Consider the following 18,237-nt stretch of genomic DNA (forward strand, 5'->3'; position numbering starts at 1 on the left):
CACCTTAACTTAGTCTCGGACCCAACCGTACGGCCCAAGGGCTTCGGTCTTCCCAGAAAATCTTGGACAACTTTAAATCGTACCTGAACAGGCTATGGTAGATGTAATTACTGGAAGCACAAATGGGGACAGACTGACTCACCCAACTGCGACTGTGGGAATCCACAAACTCTACATCATATCGCAATGGACTGCCCTACGAGGAGATTCCCTGGCACAATGCAGGAGCTGCACCTCCTGGAGGGAGATGCTTCTGGCTGGCTGAAGGACTTGGACATACAACCATGAGTCTGGTCTACTCTTCTTCTTCTGAAAAACCTATTACTAGATACTATTACTATAATTTCTATGTATTTTTGTGTATTTTGTGTTTTACTTCCTTTTTTAGATCTAATAATTGTTTGTTGCCTGTAACATTGACCATTCATTGTTTTTATACGTTGTTTGTGTTACTACTTACTTACTGCTGTATTCTATTAGCCATACGAAATATACACTAGAGATATCAATTCTGATTAATGTTTTCCAGTTTGAGTATATATAAAATTTTAAACTAAGTCTGCAACATAAATTCCAGTGCCTCCAGAAAAGATATGCGTATTCCAACAAAGTAACTGCTAAAATATTTTGCTCCCCAACTCTGAAATTTCTGCTAAATCTTATTTAGTACTTCACTGTTAGTGAGACCAATAGATTTAGTTTGCACTCCTCCTTGAATACTTTCACTCCTACCACAAAAGTCAGTATTCATGACTGCAACATTTGTGTCCTTACATGTAGTTACACTTGACATTTCGGCATTCTTCATTCCTTCCATGTCTCCGCGCCCCTCCCCCCCCCCCCCCCCTTTTTTTTTTTTACCCACAGACTAGTAACTCTATTCCTCTCACACTGCTACTATATAAAGCTGAGTTACTTTGATTTATCATCTAGCATTTGACAAAAATTACAATGAGTCCTTCTTTAACATTTATTTCATTTTTTATATGTTTTAATTGTGCTGTAGTGTGTCATTCTACTCACTGTAATTATTACATGTTATTGAATCACTGTTTACTTTCTGACATGCGTTTTTGCTTTGGTGAGCAACTTTGACTTCCTTGATATTAATTAGCGTTTACTGCCATTTCTTTTTAGATATAATTACTCTTGTCATATATATCGTTACACCATTTTTAGTAATTTTATAACTACTTTTATGTCTTTCAGACTATAAGTTAAGGTCACATTATTATTATCCACCTTCTTCATGACAGTGTAACTTGATGTTACATTATTTGGATACTTAAACACATTCATTTATAATTTTGACAAACAAGATAATTCATTTTAGACAAACTGTATCAAACTACTAATACATTGGAGAATTTAACTGGAGAAAGTCTTGGTATATATTGTTCTTATAATTATAAATTTGTGTGGTTTGAGGACAGGTACGCATCAAGCTGCAAGTCTGGTAGATTATTGATATTCCCTAACCACTGATTTAATATTAGATTTTGACAGTATTGTGTGTGTGAAAAAAAATGCTGTATAGTTCTGATCTGATCTTAAACTGTAAGTCTGACAACTGACTTGAAGAGAGATAGTTGCCATGTCTGAGATATGCAATGACACATTACCTTCCATTGAAGAACTTTCAGAGCATTGTGAAGGTGTGATGGTAGGTGCAGAAATACATGTTACCATGTTTTCTTCAGTCATTGTCAAAAGGAGTGAGTGTTATTATTTTAATCTTCCTTATAAGTGAACTGCTGGCATTTTATTACCCTTCTTAAAGTTACCATTAACATTAGTGCTTTTGTTTTCAGTATAGGAGACATTATATATGATTAATACTGAAACATGACACTTATGTTGGTTCTAATGGCCTTACATAGTTCTCTTTACAGTATTTTTGTTTTACAGTGTCACGAAAGAAGTTTGCACAGTTGGCCAGAGTTTTTACTCGTCGTAAGAAACGAAGCTCTGCAAAGGCAATTCTTAGCCAAGGTCCTGCACCATCCAGAGATAATTTGCTTTTGAATGCTGAACCCCTCTTAGATGATGATGATGATGACATGGATGAGCATGTTGATAAAGAAGCACAGAGTGGTCATGTTTCACCACAAGTGCGAATAGAGCACCGAGAATAAGGTAACTAGAATACCTAAAATATTTGAGAAATTTATTAAAATTTTACAGAAGAACTTACAGTGTGTTAGTTTCTCAGGAAGAGTAACATTTATAGTTTGGGCTGTAATGTAACTTTTACACACTTCGCTACCTTCACAGATTAATCATAGGCAACTGCTGCTGGCATATACACACAGTTGTTATTATTATTGGTGTCTCTCAGTTCTTCAGTCGTTCATTTTTAGTTTGTGTTGCACCTTCTGTGCTCACTTATTTCTTATCAAGTTTTTTTTCTAATATTATTACCCATTCTTATGCCCATCCCAGCATCTATTAACTTGTAGGTCAGCATGAGGTTATTTCCCCACACTTCAGTGATAGTTTGCTTCCCGTTATTATTACCCATCCTTCCCACATAAGGATATTGGCTAGAATGACTGGAGCAACCTTCTAATGTGAGACTAATAGTGAAAAAATCCTCTCTACATCCAGCTGCTATTGATGAATCGGGATAAAGCTAATGTTAAGTGGAAGGTCATTCACATATATAAGGAACAGGAGTGGCCCCAAAAATTGAACCCTGTGGGACTCCCTTTGCGATTTCCCCCAAGTCACTAAAATTTTCTACATTCCCAACATTGTCTGAATTGTTCAGTGTGACCTTTTGCATTCTGTTTTGCAAGTATGATTCAAACAAGCTGTGCGTAAAACCATCAGTTCCATAAGACTTGAGTTCTTCTAAGAGAGTATCATGATTTACACAATCAAACACTATGGAAATACCACAAAAAATATCAACTGGTAATATATTATCAATTAAGGCTTGTACTATTTGATGAGTGAATGTATAAATAGCATTTTCAATTGAGCAACCTGGAATGCAAACTGTGATATGCTAAGTAAATTGTTTTCACTTAATTGTGTGACTGCTCTTGAGAATATTACCTTTTCGAATGTTTTGGAAAACAGTGTCAGTAAGGAATTTGGATGATAATTATTTAAGTCTGTCCAGTCACCTTTCTTATGCAGTTTATTAATAACTGCATGTTTTAACCTGGATGAAAAAATTCCCTGTGTCAGTGACATACTGCATATGTCACCAAGGACATTACTTATTAAGTTGGAATAACTTTTAAGAATTCTGTTTGAAATTCCATCAACCCTACAAGAGCTCTTCTTTTTATATACTGACTGGCTGTCCTACCTCCCGTTAGACAATGTCCTCCTTAAAATACTACAGTATTTTTTGTAGTATGCAAGTAATGCCTGATCTTCAGTCACTCTGGCCTTTACATAAATTTCACTCTTCCTCTGAAGTGAGATTTTAATTTCCTTAGTTATCCACAGCGTACTTGTTTTTTAATGGATTTTCTAGATAACCTTTTTATGTGAGCAGCTTTCAGATACTGACACAAATGACTATGGAATAAACTAAATTTGATATTAGCATCTCTTTCTACATATACCTCATCCCATACCACCCCTTTTAGCTTACTCTGCTTTGCATGAACCTGCCTCAGAGTTTTAAGATGTCGTATTGTTTATTTCCATTAAATGTGCTTCAGATAGTTCATTAGCAAGATGCACATAAATTGTTTCAGCCTGAGCACTGTCTATAAAAATTTATGACTAAGTGTCCTACTAGTTTGCTGCACATGAGTTAGAAAGCTGACTACTGAAATTAGATTGAAACACCCAAATAATAATTCTATTTCATTTTTTCTGTCCACATCTTTTAAGAAATCTACATTGAAATCTCTACAAACTATTAACTGTTTCTTCTTGTCTTGACAGGTAGCTCAATAATGCATCTAGGTTTCTCATAAATAGCTGAATGTTTTGTAGAGGGGATCTGTAGACTGTTATAATTGTCAAAGATGTATTCTGCAGTAACAACTCACAAGCATATTTTTCTTGGTTTTGATCAACACAAAAACTACTTGTTTCAACATTTTTTTCTCTGTGTCCAACTGTTACATATGTTGCAACTCCTTCTTTTCCCATGTTGCGCTCCTCTGAAAATCTGGAAATTAGATTATTCAGCATTTAAAAACATTCTTGAACGTTTAAAACTACTTTTTTAAGTGTACATTCTTACAAGTTATGGATTTAGGAGTGTTATCCACAATATTACACATTTTAGCCCATAGTATGATCTAATAAAAAGGAATTGTCACTCTTTACGATAACATTTTACTGATCTGTATTTTCTGCACATACTTCACATCACATCACAGAATGGGACAGAGACAGCCACTTTTCATAACTGTAACAATTTTGCTTTGTTGTCTTTGCATTTATAACAATGAGCGTATTTGCATTCTGGAACCCACTTACTTCTCAGTGGTGATCCCAGATAGCCATGCTGCCAACTGATGAATGTTCCTCACAAGGAAACCTCCCCATCGCACCCCCCTGAGATTTAGTTAGAAGTTGGCACAGGGATAGACCTTGAAAAACTGAACACAGATCAATCGAGAAAACAGGAAGAAGTTGTGTGAAACTATGAAAAAAATAAGCAAAATATACAAACTGAGTAGGCCATGTGCAAGGTTGGCAACATCTAGGAGACTGTCAGCTTGCGAGCGCCATGGTCCTGTGGTTAGCGTGAGGCAACTGCGGAATGAGAGGTCTTTGGTTCAAATCTTCTCTCAAGTGAAAACTTTAATTTTTTATTTTCAGACAATTATTAAAGTTCAGGCACTCACACATAATCAACTTCGCTCTCCAAAATTCCAGGACATGTTTATATTTGCTTGGACATATGCAGGATTTGACGGTCTACACACGGAAACATTTGAAAATGTAAAAAACATATGTTCTGACAGAACACAGGGAAAACTGTGCGACTGCAAAACTCATTTGTTCAGTTTATGTGACAACTCTTATGTTTTCATCACTTTTTTGGGAGTGATTATCACATCCACAAGAAAACCTAAATCGGGCAAGGTAGAAGAATCTTTTTACCCATTCGCCAAGTGTGCAAGTTAAGTGGGTCGACAACATATTCCTGTCATGTGACGCACATGCCGTCACCAGTGTCGTATAGAATATATCAGACGTGTTTTCCTGTGGAGGAATCGGTTGACCTATGACCTTGTGATCAAATGTTTTCGGTTCCTACTGGAGAGGCACGTCCTTTCGTCTACTAATCGCACGGTTTTGCGGTGCAGTCGCAAAACCCAGACACTAAACTTTTTACAGTGAACAGAGACGTCAATGAATGAACGGACAGATCATAACTTTGCGAAAATAAAGAAAATAAAATTTTCACTAGAGAGCGGACGCGAACCAAGGACCTCTCGTTCCGCAGCCGTTTACTCTAACCACGGGACCACGGCGCTCCTGAGCTCAGATTGTCCTTGATGTTGCCTATCATGCACATGGACTACTCAGTTTGTATATTTTGCTTATTTTTTTCTTCCTGTTTTCTCGATTGATCTGTGTTCAGTTTTTCAAGGCCTATCCACTGCGTCAATTTATAACTAAATCTGAGGGGGGTGCGATGGGGAGGTTCCCTTGTCAGAAGAGTCTCCTTTTGAACCATGTGTACCATGTGTGCTTTTACCAATTCCAATCTCAGTTGCTTGAGTAATACCTGCTTGAAATATCCAGTCCTTTGTTTGCTTTGTGTATTACAAATGCACTTATGCCAGCAAAGTTCAACATGGCACAAAATTTGTATAGTGAAAAGCACCTTTGTTGCCTTCCAACATTATATTCTGAATACATGGCATCAACCACATCTGCTCCACTCTTTGTTGAATTACATAGCATAATAATCTTTGGCTTCTCATTAATCTAATTGTTTGTATGCAATAATGACACCAGGGTTACACACTTATCTCTCTTTGATATGTAGGACATCAATGTGAAATTGTCCCTAAATCTGAATATTTCTCTGTTTTTTGTGAGGCAAGAATTCCAAAGGAATTTGTCTTTTTTTGTGTGTGATGTTCCCCTGAGTGTAAGCTTATAATCTGTATAAAGTTTTCTAGCAAGATTTTAGCTTGTGAGATAATTATCAAGGGTAATTCCTTCCTGTTCACTTCACTGGCTCTGAAAATCTGAGCACAGCGTCCTTGGAAAAAACCTACAGGTTATTGTCCCACATATACCTCTAAACTTTTTACATAGTATTTTTTTGAATTTGCAAAGTTAAATATTGTGATTTCATACTGTCCATGGAAGGAATGTGCACTTGGAAAGAACAGTGCCCCCAACAAAACAGGAAGATTTCATCCACTGTAAGGTATTCAGTTGTTGTTTAACACCTTCTGCAATTTTTTTTTTTTTCAAATCTCTCTGTAAAATCCTTTTTATGTTCCCCTCTTGTGTGAATATTATCCAATGTATCACATCTCAAAAGAAAATGAAATCTTTGCAGTGACATACTTTGAGGAAAGATTTTTGTCTCTGTGCCACAAGTGACCCAGAATTCTTCCATATTCGTTTTGCCCCTACAAAGAATGTCATGAATGTACAAAAGACCTCAAAATGCTGTAAACTCCCTTTTTCCCAATTTTCTTGCAGCATTCAGCTTATTTTTCTAAAGAGGTATTACATGATCTGTGTAAGTATTTGTGCTCTGTAATATCAATTCAAGTAAGACAACCAAGTGACGTGGCGCAGTGGTTAGGACACTGGACTTGCATCCGGGAGGACAACGGTTCAATCCTACATCCGGCCATCCTAATTTAGGTTTTCTGTGATTTCCCTAAATCGCTTCAGGCAAATGCTGGTATGGTTCCTTTGAAAGGGCGTGGCTCACTTCCTTCCCATCCTTCCATAATCAGATGAGACTAATGACCTCACTGGTTAGTCTCTTCCACTAAATCAACCGAGCTAAACCAAATTGAGCAGGTCATCATCAATTAATAGTTTCCAGGCCTTGACAATGGCATTATAATTTCTGGCTTTGCCACTGGCACCGTGCAAATGCTAAATTATATTGTGATATCTGGTATGGACGTTTTTGTTGGGAACTTTTTCAGCCATTTAGTTTGTCTGTGTCTCAACAAATAGTAAGGTGATGATTCACTGCAAGAGGGATCCCAACCAAATGCGCTAGTTGCTAGAGAATCTCGATTAGTGTTGGTGAGTGTACCCACATTTCTGACACTAATGACAGCATTGTTTTCACTCCCCAGTTGTTGGTCACTCACATCACTTTCTTTGTAATGATCACATCATCAGTATCACTTTCTAGTAACGGTTTTTCAATTTCCTTCATACTTAGTGGACATTGACAAACCATTTTTGAACAGTTTCATAGCACACAGTCAGTATAACAAGAAAAGTGCAAAAGCAGAAAAAGCTTGTAACGGAAGCAGGATGTATACGACCCGGGACAACCGGGAGATCCGGGAAAAACCTGGGAATTTTTTCATCGGGGAGAAAACCGGGGAATTTTTTAGAATTCCGGGAATTTTTCATTGTTTTAGTTTTCTGTTCAATTTTTGTAATTTTGGCTGGTAAGAACCGATACTCTAACAAAGCATGTTACTGTATCCTGCTACTGCAGAATAATACTTAATCAATAAAACATAAATGAGAGAAAAAAAACGAAAATAATTTAAATTGCAAAGGAAATGCGCCATACACGACGATGACGACACACAGTGCTCATGCCAGCGTGTGCGAACAGCAATATGTGTCAAAGGCTTTAGGAAGACTGTGCAATGGTTCATAACAACAAGAAGGAGAGCTTCTGTAAAGTTTGGAAGGTAGGAGACGAGATACTGACAGAAGTAAAGCTGTGAGGACTAGGCGTGAGTCGTGCTTCGGTAGCTCAGATGGTAGAGCACTTGCCCGCGAAAGGCAAAGGTCCCGAGTTCGAGTCTCGGTCGGGCGCACAGTTTTAATCTGCCAGGAAGTTTCAAAAATGGAATGGATGACAAATTTTTCAGTAGTGACTTTTTAGTCCTGTTGTATGGTGGTAGCAAACAGTGTGGCTTGGATCATTGCATGAGACTGGGCAAGTCAGACACAAAAGGTGTGTGAACAAATATTAACTGATCTTTCAGCACCTTTTGTCGTTGTCAGATACATTAGAGACTGATCATAAAACAGTCTTGTAATATGCTACTTTCAATACCTTTCAACAAAAACAATTATTGATAAATTTATTTAATTGGACAGATAAAAAAATCTGCTCACCAATTGGCGGCTGAACACACACATAAAAGACTGCTGTGATAGGCAAGCTTTCAGAGCCAGTGGCTCCTTCTTCAGGCAGAAGGGTTGAAGAGGAAGGAAGCAGGGTGAAGGAAGAGGACTGGAGAGGTCTAGGAAAAGGTGTAGATACAGTCTTTCCTTCTCATCCTGCAGGGTGAGACTCCCCTGACTCTGTGTTCTGGGTGACTTTCCCAAAATCTGTTCTTTTTCCTAGACCTCTCCAGTCCTTTTCCTTCACCCTGCTTCCTTCTCCTTCAACCCTTCTGCCTGAAGAAAGAGCCACTGGCTCTGAAAGCTTGCCTATCACAACAGTCTTTTACGTGTGTGTTCTGTCGCCGCTTGGTGAGTAGATTTTTCATCTATCCATTTCAATATATTTCTTATTACAGCCTGGTGGAGTTTGTTTCATTATGCTCACTTGTCCCACCTCATGTGCTGGCTTGTACACTGTGGACTGTCTGTTACTGCCATGCAGCAACACAATACTGTTGCCGCTAGATTACTCTTAATTCTTCATGTTTTCATATACCTATTAATATATATTGTTAAACTGAAAGTCTCACTAGGCATATTTAGAATTGGTGTATTAATGTGCACATAAAATTTGAATGCTGTGTTGTTCTCCATGATTTTTATCATGCATCACTGAGAGGACTGTGGCCCAGAAAACCTCCACTGTTATACACAGACCTGAACAGCAATTCGCCGTGGTGGACAGTTTGGAACACCAATAATGTGACAATTCACTGATCCTCTTCTGACCTTATAGAAAGACCTACTGGGTCCAAACTTCCTTGCTGGTGACAATAAAAAGCTCTTGAAAGGATTGGGACATATATGGATTATGCCATTATGCCAGGACCTTCTGTACTAGTTGTGCAAATCCTCAGTGTGACCATGGTGCTCTGTGCCATGTAGTGGATCTACTGTGAGTGACTGCAATATTAGTGTGTACCCAGGACCAAAAACAATTCTGTATGAACTGATGAAAGATGCTGCAATTTCCTGGCTAGATGGCAAAGACATTAATTTTTAAGGATTATGTGTTTACTGTCCATCTTCCTTAAAACTGTCAACTCTTTTAATGTAAATTTATTGTTTCACTTAATTGCCCTTTTTATTACTTACATTATTGTTAATTTAATGTTATTTTTATTGCTAATCTTGAAGTCTACAATTACATGGCTACCCTGGAATTCACGCATAAGAGCCTGGCAGAGGGTTCTTTGAATCAACTTCAGACTATTTCTCTGCCATTCGACTCTCTTAACAGCACATACGAAAAATGAACACTTAAATTTTTCCTTATGAGCTCTGATATCTCTTATTTCATTGTGATCATCATTTCTCCATATGCAGGTTGGCATCAATAAAATATTTTCGCATTCAGAGAAGAAAGTTAGTCATTGAAATTTCATGGCAAGATCTTGCCACAACAAAAAACATGCCTTATTGTAATAATTGACACCCCAACTTGTGTATCATATCCATGAAACACACTGCTTATTTCGTGATAATACAAAATGAGCTGCCATTCTTTCGATTTTTTTGATATCCTCTGTCAATCCTACCTGCTACAGATCCAATACTGCACAACAATACTCTGGAAGAGGGCACCTAATCATAGCACAGGAAATCTATTTAGTAGACCTGTTGCATCTCCTGAGTGTTCTGCAAATAAAACAATAGTCTTTGGTTTGCCTTCCTCACAAAATAGTCTATGTGATTGTTCCAATCTGAGTTAATCGTAATTGTAATTCCTAGATATTTAATTGAATTGACAGCATGTGGATTTGTGTGATGGGTCATTCACTTTATTGTTCCTTTCTACTGGTTCGTACAGATTAGTTTTACTGGCCACTTTAAATTCCATTACGTTGCACGTTGTTCTGCCCATTTTATTGCCTATTTTATATTTATTTTATAGCTTATACACACAAAACTTAAGATGATACTTTTCTCAGCTCCTCAGCTGGAGTAATGTAAAAGTTTAATGTACTGTGTACCATATATTACCATGTACCATATTTATGCCAAACAATAAATAAAACAGGTAAAACAATGGTACAGTGTCCATCCTTGGCACTCTAATGTACAGAAGGTGTCACACAATCAGTTATGTTTAAAATCGTTGTTGTTGTTGTTGTGGTCTTCAGTCCTGAGACTGGTTTGATGCAGCTCTCCATGCTACTCTATCCTGTGCAAGCTTCTTCATCTACCAGTACCTACTGCAACCTACATCCTTCTGAATCTGCCTAGTGTATTCATCTCTTGGTCTCCCTCTACGATTTTTACCCTCCACGCTGCCCTCCAATGCTAAATTTGTGATCCCTTGATGCCTCAAAACATGTCCTACCAACCGATCCCTTCTTCTAGTCAAGTTGTGCCACAAACTTCTCTTCTCCCCAATCCTATTCAATACCTCCTCATTAGTTACGTGATCTACCCATCTAATCTTCAGCATTCTTCTGTAGCACCACATTTCGAAAGCTTCTATTCTCTTCTTGTCCAAACTAGTTATCGTCCATGTTTCACTTCCATACATGGCTGTATCTCACACATTTATTTTTATATAAGAAGTGGTGCCTGGTATTTACTTTATATGCAGTTGAAATCACATGTTAGGTAAATTCACAATTTTTAAATGTAGATCTTGACATTTTATGTCAAATTTAAATGTGTTGTTCACCCATTATCTTTCACTGATTGTTTCAAAACTCCTGCATGTATCATGGAAATTGTGTTATTTTGAATTCTGAGTGCTACAAAAATGTATTTTGTATGACAATAGACCCTTTCATCAGTTGTAAACTACGTATGTGCTTTCTGTAAATTTTGGCAGTAGTATCCTTATTGGACAGTCATCCCTTATATATTCAATGTATATCTACATGATAACAAGGTAATCAATGTGAGAATGCCAAGTAATTTAAGTGGGTCACTGGAAAATCCATTTGCTGTTAAGCAGGGTCTATTGTTATTCTGCATATCAAAGTACATAAGGCATTAGCAGGGGCATTAGCAGAAGACTACCTATATAATGTTCAGAAATGATTTTTTTATATGAGATTTAACACAGCTTGTTGTCTCTGATAATTATACTATCCTGGTGAATGGTGTCAAATGGTTATGAAGAGTACTATACACTGCAGTACTGCTTAGTTTTAAATAATTATCTTCTGATTTTTGGTGTCCAAACTTTAAATAAATACAGATTTTAATTTAACTTTTAATCAATACATTTATTTTAGGTATATTGTCTGAATTGATAATTTGAAGCAGGCTAATTGACATCCTTTTTTTTCCAGACTGATTCTGGAGCGAGAATTCACCTGTAAATGGAAAAGCCTTAGTTTTGTCTTGGCTTATGTCTACAATGCTTGCATCTTACTTAAATTATGTGATTTTCACTTCTGTATAGTATAAAGTGAATTTGTAAGTATGTGCCATTTTGTGTGTGTGTGTGTGTGTGTGTGTGTGTGTGTGTGTGTTTCCGAGAGAGAGAAAGCAGTTGTCAAGCTACAGTGAATTGCTGCCATTTCACTATGTCTTATATACATTTATCAGGGGCTCATATTAAGTAATCATTTCCACCATTTCTGTTATAAATTATCTCTTTATGAATATTTAATTGGTTTAGGTTGCTTTGAAGAGTACTGGGTTTATTGTATTAACAGAATTAGATCACCTGCTTAGAAATCGGACTTAAAATTTATCTTTGTTTATATGACACACATCTTTCTTGTTTAAATTAAATTTTTGTTTTGAGGAAAGAATTTGGAACAGCACCGAGAGACATGAAAGATACATGAAATATGCCACTTGCAGACTTGATTCTTGCAGCACAATTTTTCCTTCTTTGATACAGGCTAGTACAGGCAAGAAATTTTACCACTGGTAGAGTTATTAGGCATTTCTTCCATACTACCTATACTGACATGTTGCAGTTTATTGTCCACAGTGGTTACTTCATAATATTTTTGTTTGATATGCTTGCTGAAAAAGTTAACATTTAATGAGAATGGTAGAACTTTATAGCTTTGAGCACTGGAGCTAATGACAGGCTTGTACTCCCTTCAAACATTATTTGTAGGTTGTAAAAACTTCTGAGTACTTTGATAATGAAGTAAATGAAAAAGATTATGATTGTCTGTGAAAGTAATATATGTTTCTCAAGTTGTAAGTTAAAGACATTGTTAAGTGAAGTGACAGTACTGCAAAGTTTTGCAATCACTAAAAAGAGTTCATCATTGTTAATCACATACTAAAACAATTATTAGTAGTCCACTCAAGGTCAGACATATCATTAGGTTGCAAATTGAAGACCAGAAGGAGGAAAGGGGATGGGAGAGCCGGTGATACTTCATTGCATTTACTAAGATACTTGTAGATCAGCAGTTTCTTAACTATTTTTGTAGGCAAGAATTTATCCAATGGGGGGAGGGCAGCTGACACCCCCCCCCCTCCCCCCCCAAAAAAAAAAAAGTCCTCACAAACCTAACTCTCATTCTGCCATCTCAGATAGACAGATGCAGCAATTCCCTACCACTTTGAAGAAAACTAAAACAGGTAGTGGATACTGACCAGTAGCAGATATACGCTTTGTCACTTGTCATTAAATCTGAAATCTGTTTCATAGTTCATCATGAAAATAACATGAATTAACAGCCCCTCCCCAGCCACCTCCCTCCATCAACTCAGATCCTGGGTACACTCTTGTTTGTAGATACACAAAATGAATGGAGGTATCATACAAAAAACCATATTACAAAGAAATTTCATTCCCTTAGCTGATTGCCTATCAACAACTGTGTTCTATACATCCACCTTGCCTTAATTTTCTCTGTTGTTGGCTCTTACAAGGGGAACATACCTACTCATTATCACTGATTTCGTCCAGTTGTGTGGTATACGCAGGGCATGGCCACAAATGAAAGTGGCAGAAATGCGAGTTCCAGCTGGCCAAGTTTTGGAAAAAATACCATTTGTGATGTGGGTGAGGAAAGGCATGAGCCATTTATGTTAGCCTAATTTCCAGGCAATGATCGGCACAGTGAAAAGAGTACAGAATGTTAATCGGAGGGTCGTGGGGATGAGTTCCAGTGCAGAACAACATTTTCATTATATACACAACAAATAAACCAAATAATGCTCAGTATATTGTATTTATTAATAAATTTTCCATAAAAGGCTTGAGGAGACAAGGCAAAGGAAAATTTGAGATTACAAGCAAATTTCCTAGACAGGATTCCCCTGCATTCCACTAGTGCATCTCTGCAATGTTTGTCTTTTGTGTCAGGTAAGGAATTTGACCAGAAACCCTCAAACCTGCTCTTATCTCATTGAGAGAGAGAAAAATAAATTGCTTTCTGAGAAAACTGCATAAAAATTTATTCTGCTGTAAATCATGAGCTATCCTCACCAATATTTGGCTAAATGATGCACAACACATGGATTGGTGTGAATCTGTTCAATGAGAGAGAACTTTTTATGAATGCAAAAAAATTGTTTTTCTGTAGAAACTTTAAAACAACTACGTAGCATTTATAATATGTGCAGGGTGCTGAGAAAATAACTGCTTCCCCTGTTTTTATGATGAATATCACCCCAACACAAGTAAATTATCAACTGTAAAATAATAAAAGTGTCTAATTTTATATGTGAAGTTCTTGTGTATGTCTAACAATCCCTCCCTGGAAATTGATTTGCAATCCCAAATTTTCCTTTAATTTTCGTGTATTTTGTGAAAAATATTAATAAGTACACTATATTGGGAATTATTTTTGTTTATGTTCTATGCACATAACATAAAATTTTGGAAATAAAAATAAATGAAAAATTCCTGAACAGAGACTCAGCCCTGCAACTCTTAGATTCCCGTTATGTACTCTTTGTGCTGGCTGAGAATTACACTAATGTAAATGGCCCATGCATTGCCCGAACCATGACAAAAATACTTTTTTTTGCTAAACACATGCCCATGTAGAGTTACCACTTCTGTCACTTTCATTTGAGCCCAAGCCCTCCGTATGTCCTAAACCTGGATGAAATCAGTGATAATGAGTAGGCACAGTCTCCTGCTTGAACTCATTAACTTCATGCAATGTTTATTACTTTCTTTGGTTAAAAATTGATTTTTGATCTAAATAAATGTGTACACTATTTTTAGTCAGTTGGGGTATAATACTCATACAGTAAGTTGTTAGGAGCATACTTTTTATCTGTCACAACCTTTAAAAAAAATTTCTGAATCCAAGGGTGTAGTGTATTATTTTGTTACATTCAGCCTATCCTAAGTCACATTATTAGTAGTTATTTTGACAATTTTTATTCGTTTTTTTGTAGTTCATCCTTTGTAAGATATCTTAGAATCTCATTCAGTTGATAAAATGATCTGATAATGATGTAGCTTGTTTTAAGGCAAGTGATATTTGAAAGCTGTGATGGACTTCAGTTTCACTTTTAAATTGAATTTGCTGTTTTCTGTATAAAAAAAGCAGACTCAAGATTCATATTTTGTTTTGCTCATCTTTGATTGTTACAAATTTGTGTCCTGATTTCAGTAGTGAAAATGGCATCTAGTGGTGTGCTGTTATATGATTCCAAGTTTGTTAAGTTCATGTGTGATAGATTTCTCTTGTCAGAAATAGATTTAATATTTTTTGAAGTATCACAAGTGCTTGAATAATCTAATCTAAACCAAACTATCATGTAATTATTAGTATTTCCCATCCTCAATACCATAGTCTGTTCATGAGACCAAAAAGTTTTTGTGTTGCTCGGTGTTAAGATTTCTTGTATAGCTTCCTACTACTTCTGTATATTACACTTCCTTCATTCCAACAACTTATTATTTTATCTATGGTATAGTATTTTCATTTATTCTCTTTTTGATATACATCACATGGTATGTTTGTTATTTTTGTTTCTTTTGCTTGTACACTCTTAGTACATCTTAAGTTTGCCTAAGGAACACAATAATAACTGTTGTCTGTTGACTCTTATTTTCTCAGTATCTTTTTTCTCCTACAACAGGAACTCTTTTTAAATTGTTTTTTGTGTTTGTCTCTCATGACTAGTCTCTTGGCTGCAAGTAAGGTTCCTGATGATTTACTTGTTAAGTCATGCATATGAGTTTGAATAGTGCATTTTTTATTTTCTTTGCGGTCATATATTGTGGCATATTTGGAGTAGTATGATCTTTAAGAGAAGCAAATTCAAAGCTGCATGTGATGATAGGACATACAGATCTCTTCCATTAGTTTATTAATTAGGTTTATTGTTAAGAAAATACTTGGTTGTAGATGAATTAATTGTCTGTGATTCTAGGATAATTGATTTATTAAAATGGAAAAAAATAATGAAAATATTCCAGGCTGCTTGTTTGGTTGTGCACAGAGGGGCTGGGGCAAGGAGACAAAACGCAAAGCACATCAACCACATGCCAAAAGAGAAACACAGAATCTGAAGCCAGTAATACTTCTTCATCTTCATCTTCTTCTTCTTCTTCTTCTTCTTTTCCCCAGTGAAATACGTTTGGAACCTTTTCAGAATACCATTACAGTAACCAGATCTCTGTGTTTTACACTCTTTCATAATTTTTGTTGCTTCAATTAAAGATTTGCTAGATGTTATATTCTCTATTAGTGTTTATTTCACCTAAAAATTAAATTTAAGCTCATCACAGATCTTGACATACATGATGCATTAATATTCATTTTTTACTGATTTCTCTCCTACTTCTTTGCCTATTACTTCTATATATGCATGAATGGTTGAGCTATCTCTATGAGAAATAATTAGTCCAAACTCTTCCTGCATTGAGTGAGTGGCGCAGTGGTTAGCACACTGGACTCACATTTGGGAGGACAACGGTTCAAACCAGTGTCTGGCCATCCTGCTTTAAGCTTTCTGTTATTTCCCCAAATCACTTCAGGCAAATACCGGGATGGTCCCTTTGAAAGGGCGTGACCCATCCTTCCCTAATCCAATTGGACTGATGACCTCACTGTTTGGTCCCTTCCCCCAAATCAACTGGTCAACTCTTCCTGCTGCTGTTTTTCCATGCTGATTTACACTAACACCTATTTTCTTGAATAAGACAGAAACTATTTCATTGTATCTGATGTTGATTGCATTCATTCTGTATCATTAAAATTATTTCACTGAAATAACATTAATCAGTCACATTTGGAAACAATGTTCTGTTCGAAACATTTAGTTCAACAACCAAAGTGCGTTACTGTTTTATATTGGATGGTGATCCAAAAGCAGCTTTAAAAGGGTGCTAGTTGAGATTATTGTAATTGTTATTTGTATTTTCAACCTTTAAGAAGTTTGATTAGAATATTTTCCGTATTGTGTGTCTTACTGAAATTATTAAGACACATGTTGTGAAGTGGTTATCTAACAGTATTCGATTTTATTGGAGTTCATACAACTTGTACTGCAATCTGAAAGACACAAAATTCTTTGATAGATCTGATTACTTTAATTTTCTCAGAAGCATTAAGCAAAAGGTAGAAGCCTACTACTCAATGGCCTACTTGACGTCAGCTTGCTGTCAGTTTTTAATGAGTTTATGTGTAATTGTTTTCTAAGCATGTAATAGAAATGATAACTACACAACTCTTCAGCTTCATTTGTATATTGCTCTTACACTGGTACACTGTTTATTATGATTCTTACTTTGTGAGGGGAAGGTATAATGGCAACGAAGCATTTTTCTTATTGCCAAAGAATCATAATATGTAGGAGTAACACTTGTTCACAAGTTGTGTAATGTGTTAGTCTTTGTTTAACTTCCAGAATTTTGATCTATTTTCTTTTATGTGATACAGTGAAAAAAGATGAAAAGTTATATCAATGTACAAAAGAAACTGTATTACAATACTTTGTTAATCATGGTTATGGTTTATGTAGTGCTGTTAAAGTGCTAGTAATTGCAGCTGTTTATTCATAATGATTCATTGTTGCTTGTTTGTTTTGTTATGAATTTCATAAATTATTTGGAATGTTAATTTCTTGCTAAAAGGATTTGTGAAATGATGTGGTTCATTCATTATTATGTGTAGTTATTTTAGATCAGAATGCCACATATGATTCTTTTGAAGGTACTGTGATAGTGAAGCAAAAAAGTATAGTACAGAAATTGGTGACTAGGTATCAGAATAGATAATTAAGAGGCCTTCACTAATATATATGTATATAAATAGATTTAAACTGATCTTACGTGAATTTGAAATATTTTGTAAACATTTGATTTTTATAACAGTTATTTCATGTTGTGAGTTAAGACAGTGGTTGCTTGTGAGTGTTTTTGCTTTGCAAGGATCAAAAGAGAAGAAATTGAAAGCTGAGCTTTGTGCTTAATGTAAATGAATCTTATATGCTAGTCACTTCTGAGCTAGTCGCATCTCCTTTTTTATTGCTGCTTTTTATAAAAAGAACTTATAATGCATAGTGCTTACAGTTTCTTTATTCAGTATAAACAAACAATTGAAAATCTGTTTGTTGTTTCACTTTATTCAATACTGTAAAAAGTTAGAATAGCAGTTCATGTTGTACCAAAGATCTTAGCTGTTGTAGAGTACCTAATGTACTGTTTTATAAAATGTGACTGACAAATAATCTGTATTATACTGTACTAATTATCAGTTGCAGTCAGTCTGATATGAAAAGTACTCTGTTGTGATATTTTAAGCCATCCATTGTTTTGTATTGTTGATGGGTTGACAGTAACATAATATGTCCTAAATAGTTCTTTTTGAATACTTGTTGATATTAATTTACTTGCATTGAAATATTTCAGATTTGCAAGTGGATTATACAAGTTAGTTTTATTACATAAAAAATATACTTAAATTATGTTACTATTATTACAGACAATGTGAACTCTGTGCTAATGCCCCTATAAACAGGGAAGTAATATTGTATAATGGTTGT

At 35.8% G+C, this 18,237-nt stretch overlaps 1 protein-coding gene across 2 annotated transcripts in view; it reads left to right on the forward strand.

Annotated features, from left to right (window-relative positions):
- LOC124615112 (CUE domain-containing protein 1) overlaps positions 1–18,237 on the forward strand; it is a 223,467-nt gene that overhangs the window by 167,372 nt on the left and 37,858 nt on the right. Inside the window, exons 7-8 of one of the 2 annotated variants that reach the window (XM_047143001.1) lie at positions 1,909–2,136; positions 11,601–12,756. In XM_047143001.1, coding sequence (XP_046998957.1) covers positions 1,909–2,135 — 227 coding nt within the window. In that variant the 3' untranslated portion in view covers position 2,136; positions 11,601–12,756. Of the gene's footprint in view, positions 1–1,908; positions 2,137–11,600; positions 12,757–18,237 lie in introns of those variants that run through there. The other variant, XM_047143002.1, reaches the window with a different exon arrangement.

Source organism: Schistocerca americana, chromosome 1, assembly GCF_021461395.2.
Source record: "Schistocerca americana isolate TAMUIC-IGC-003095 chromosome 1, iqSchAmer2.1, whole genome shotgun sequence".
Lineage (NCBI taxonomy): Eukaryota > Metazoa > Arthropoda > Insecta > Orthoptera > Acrididae > Schistocerca > Schistocerca americana.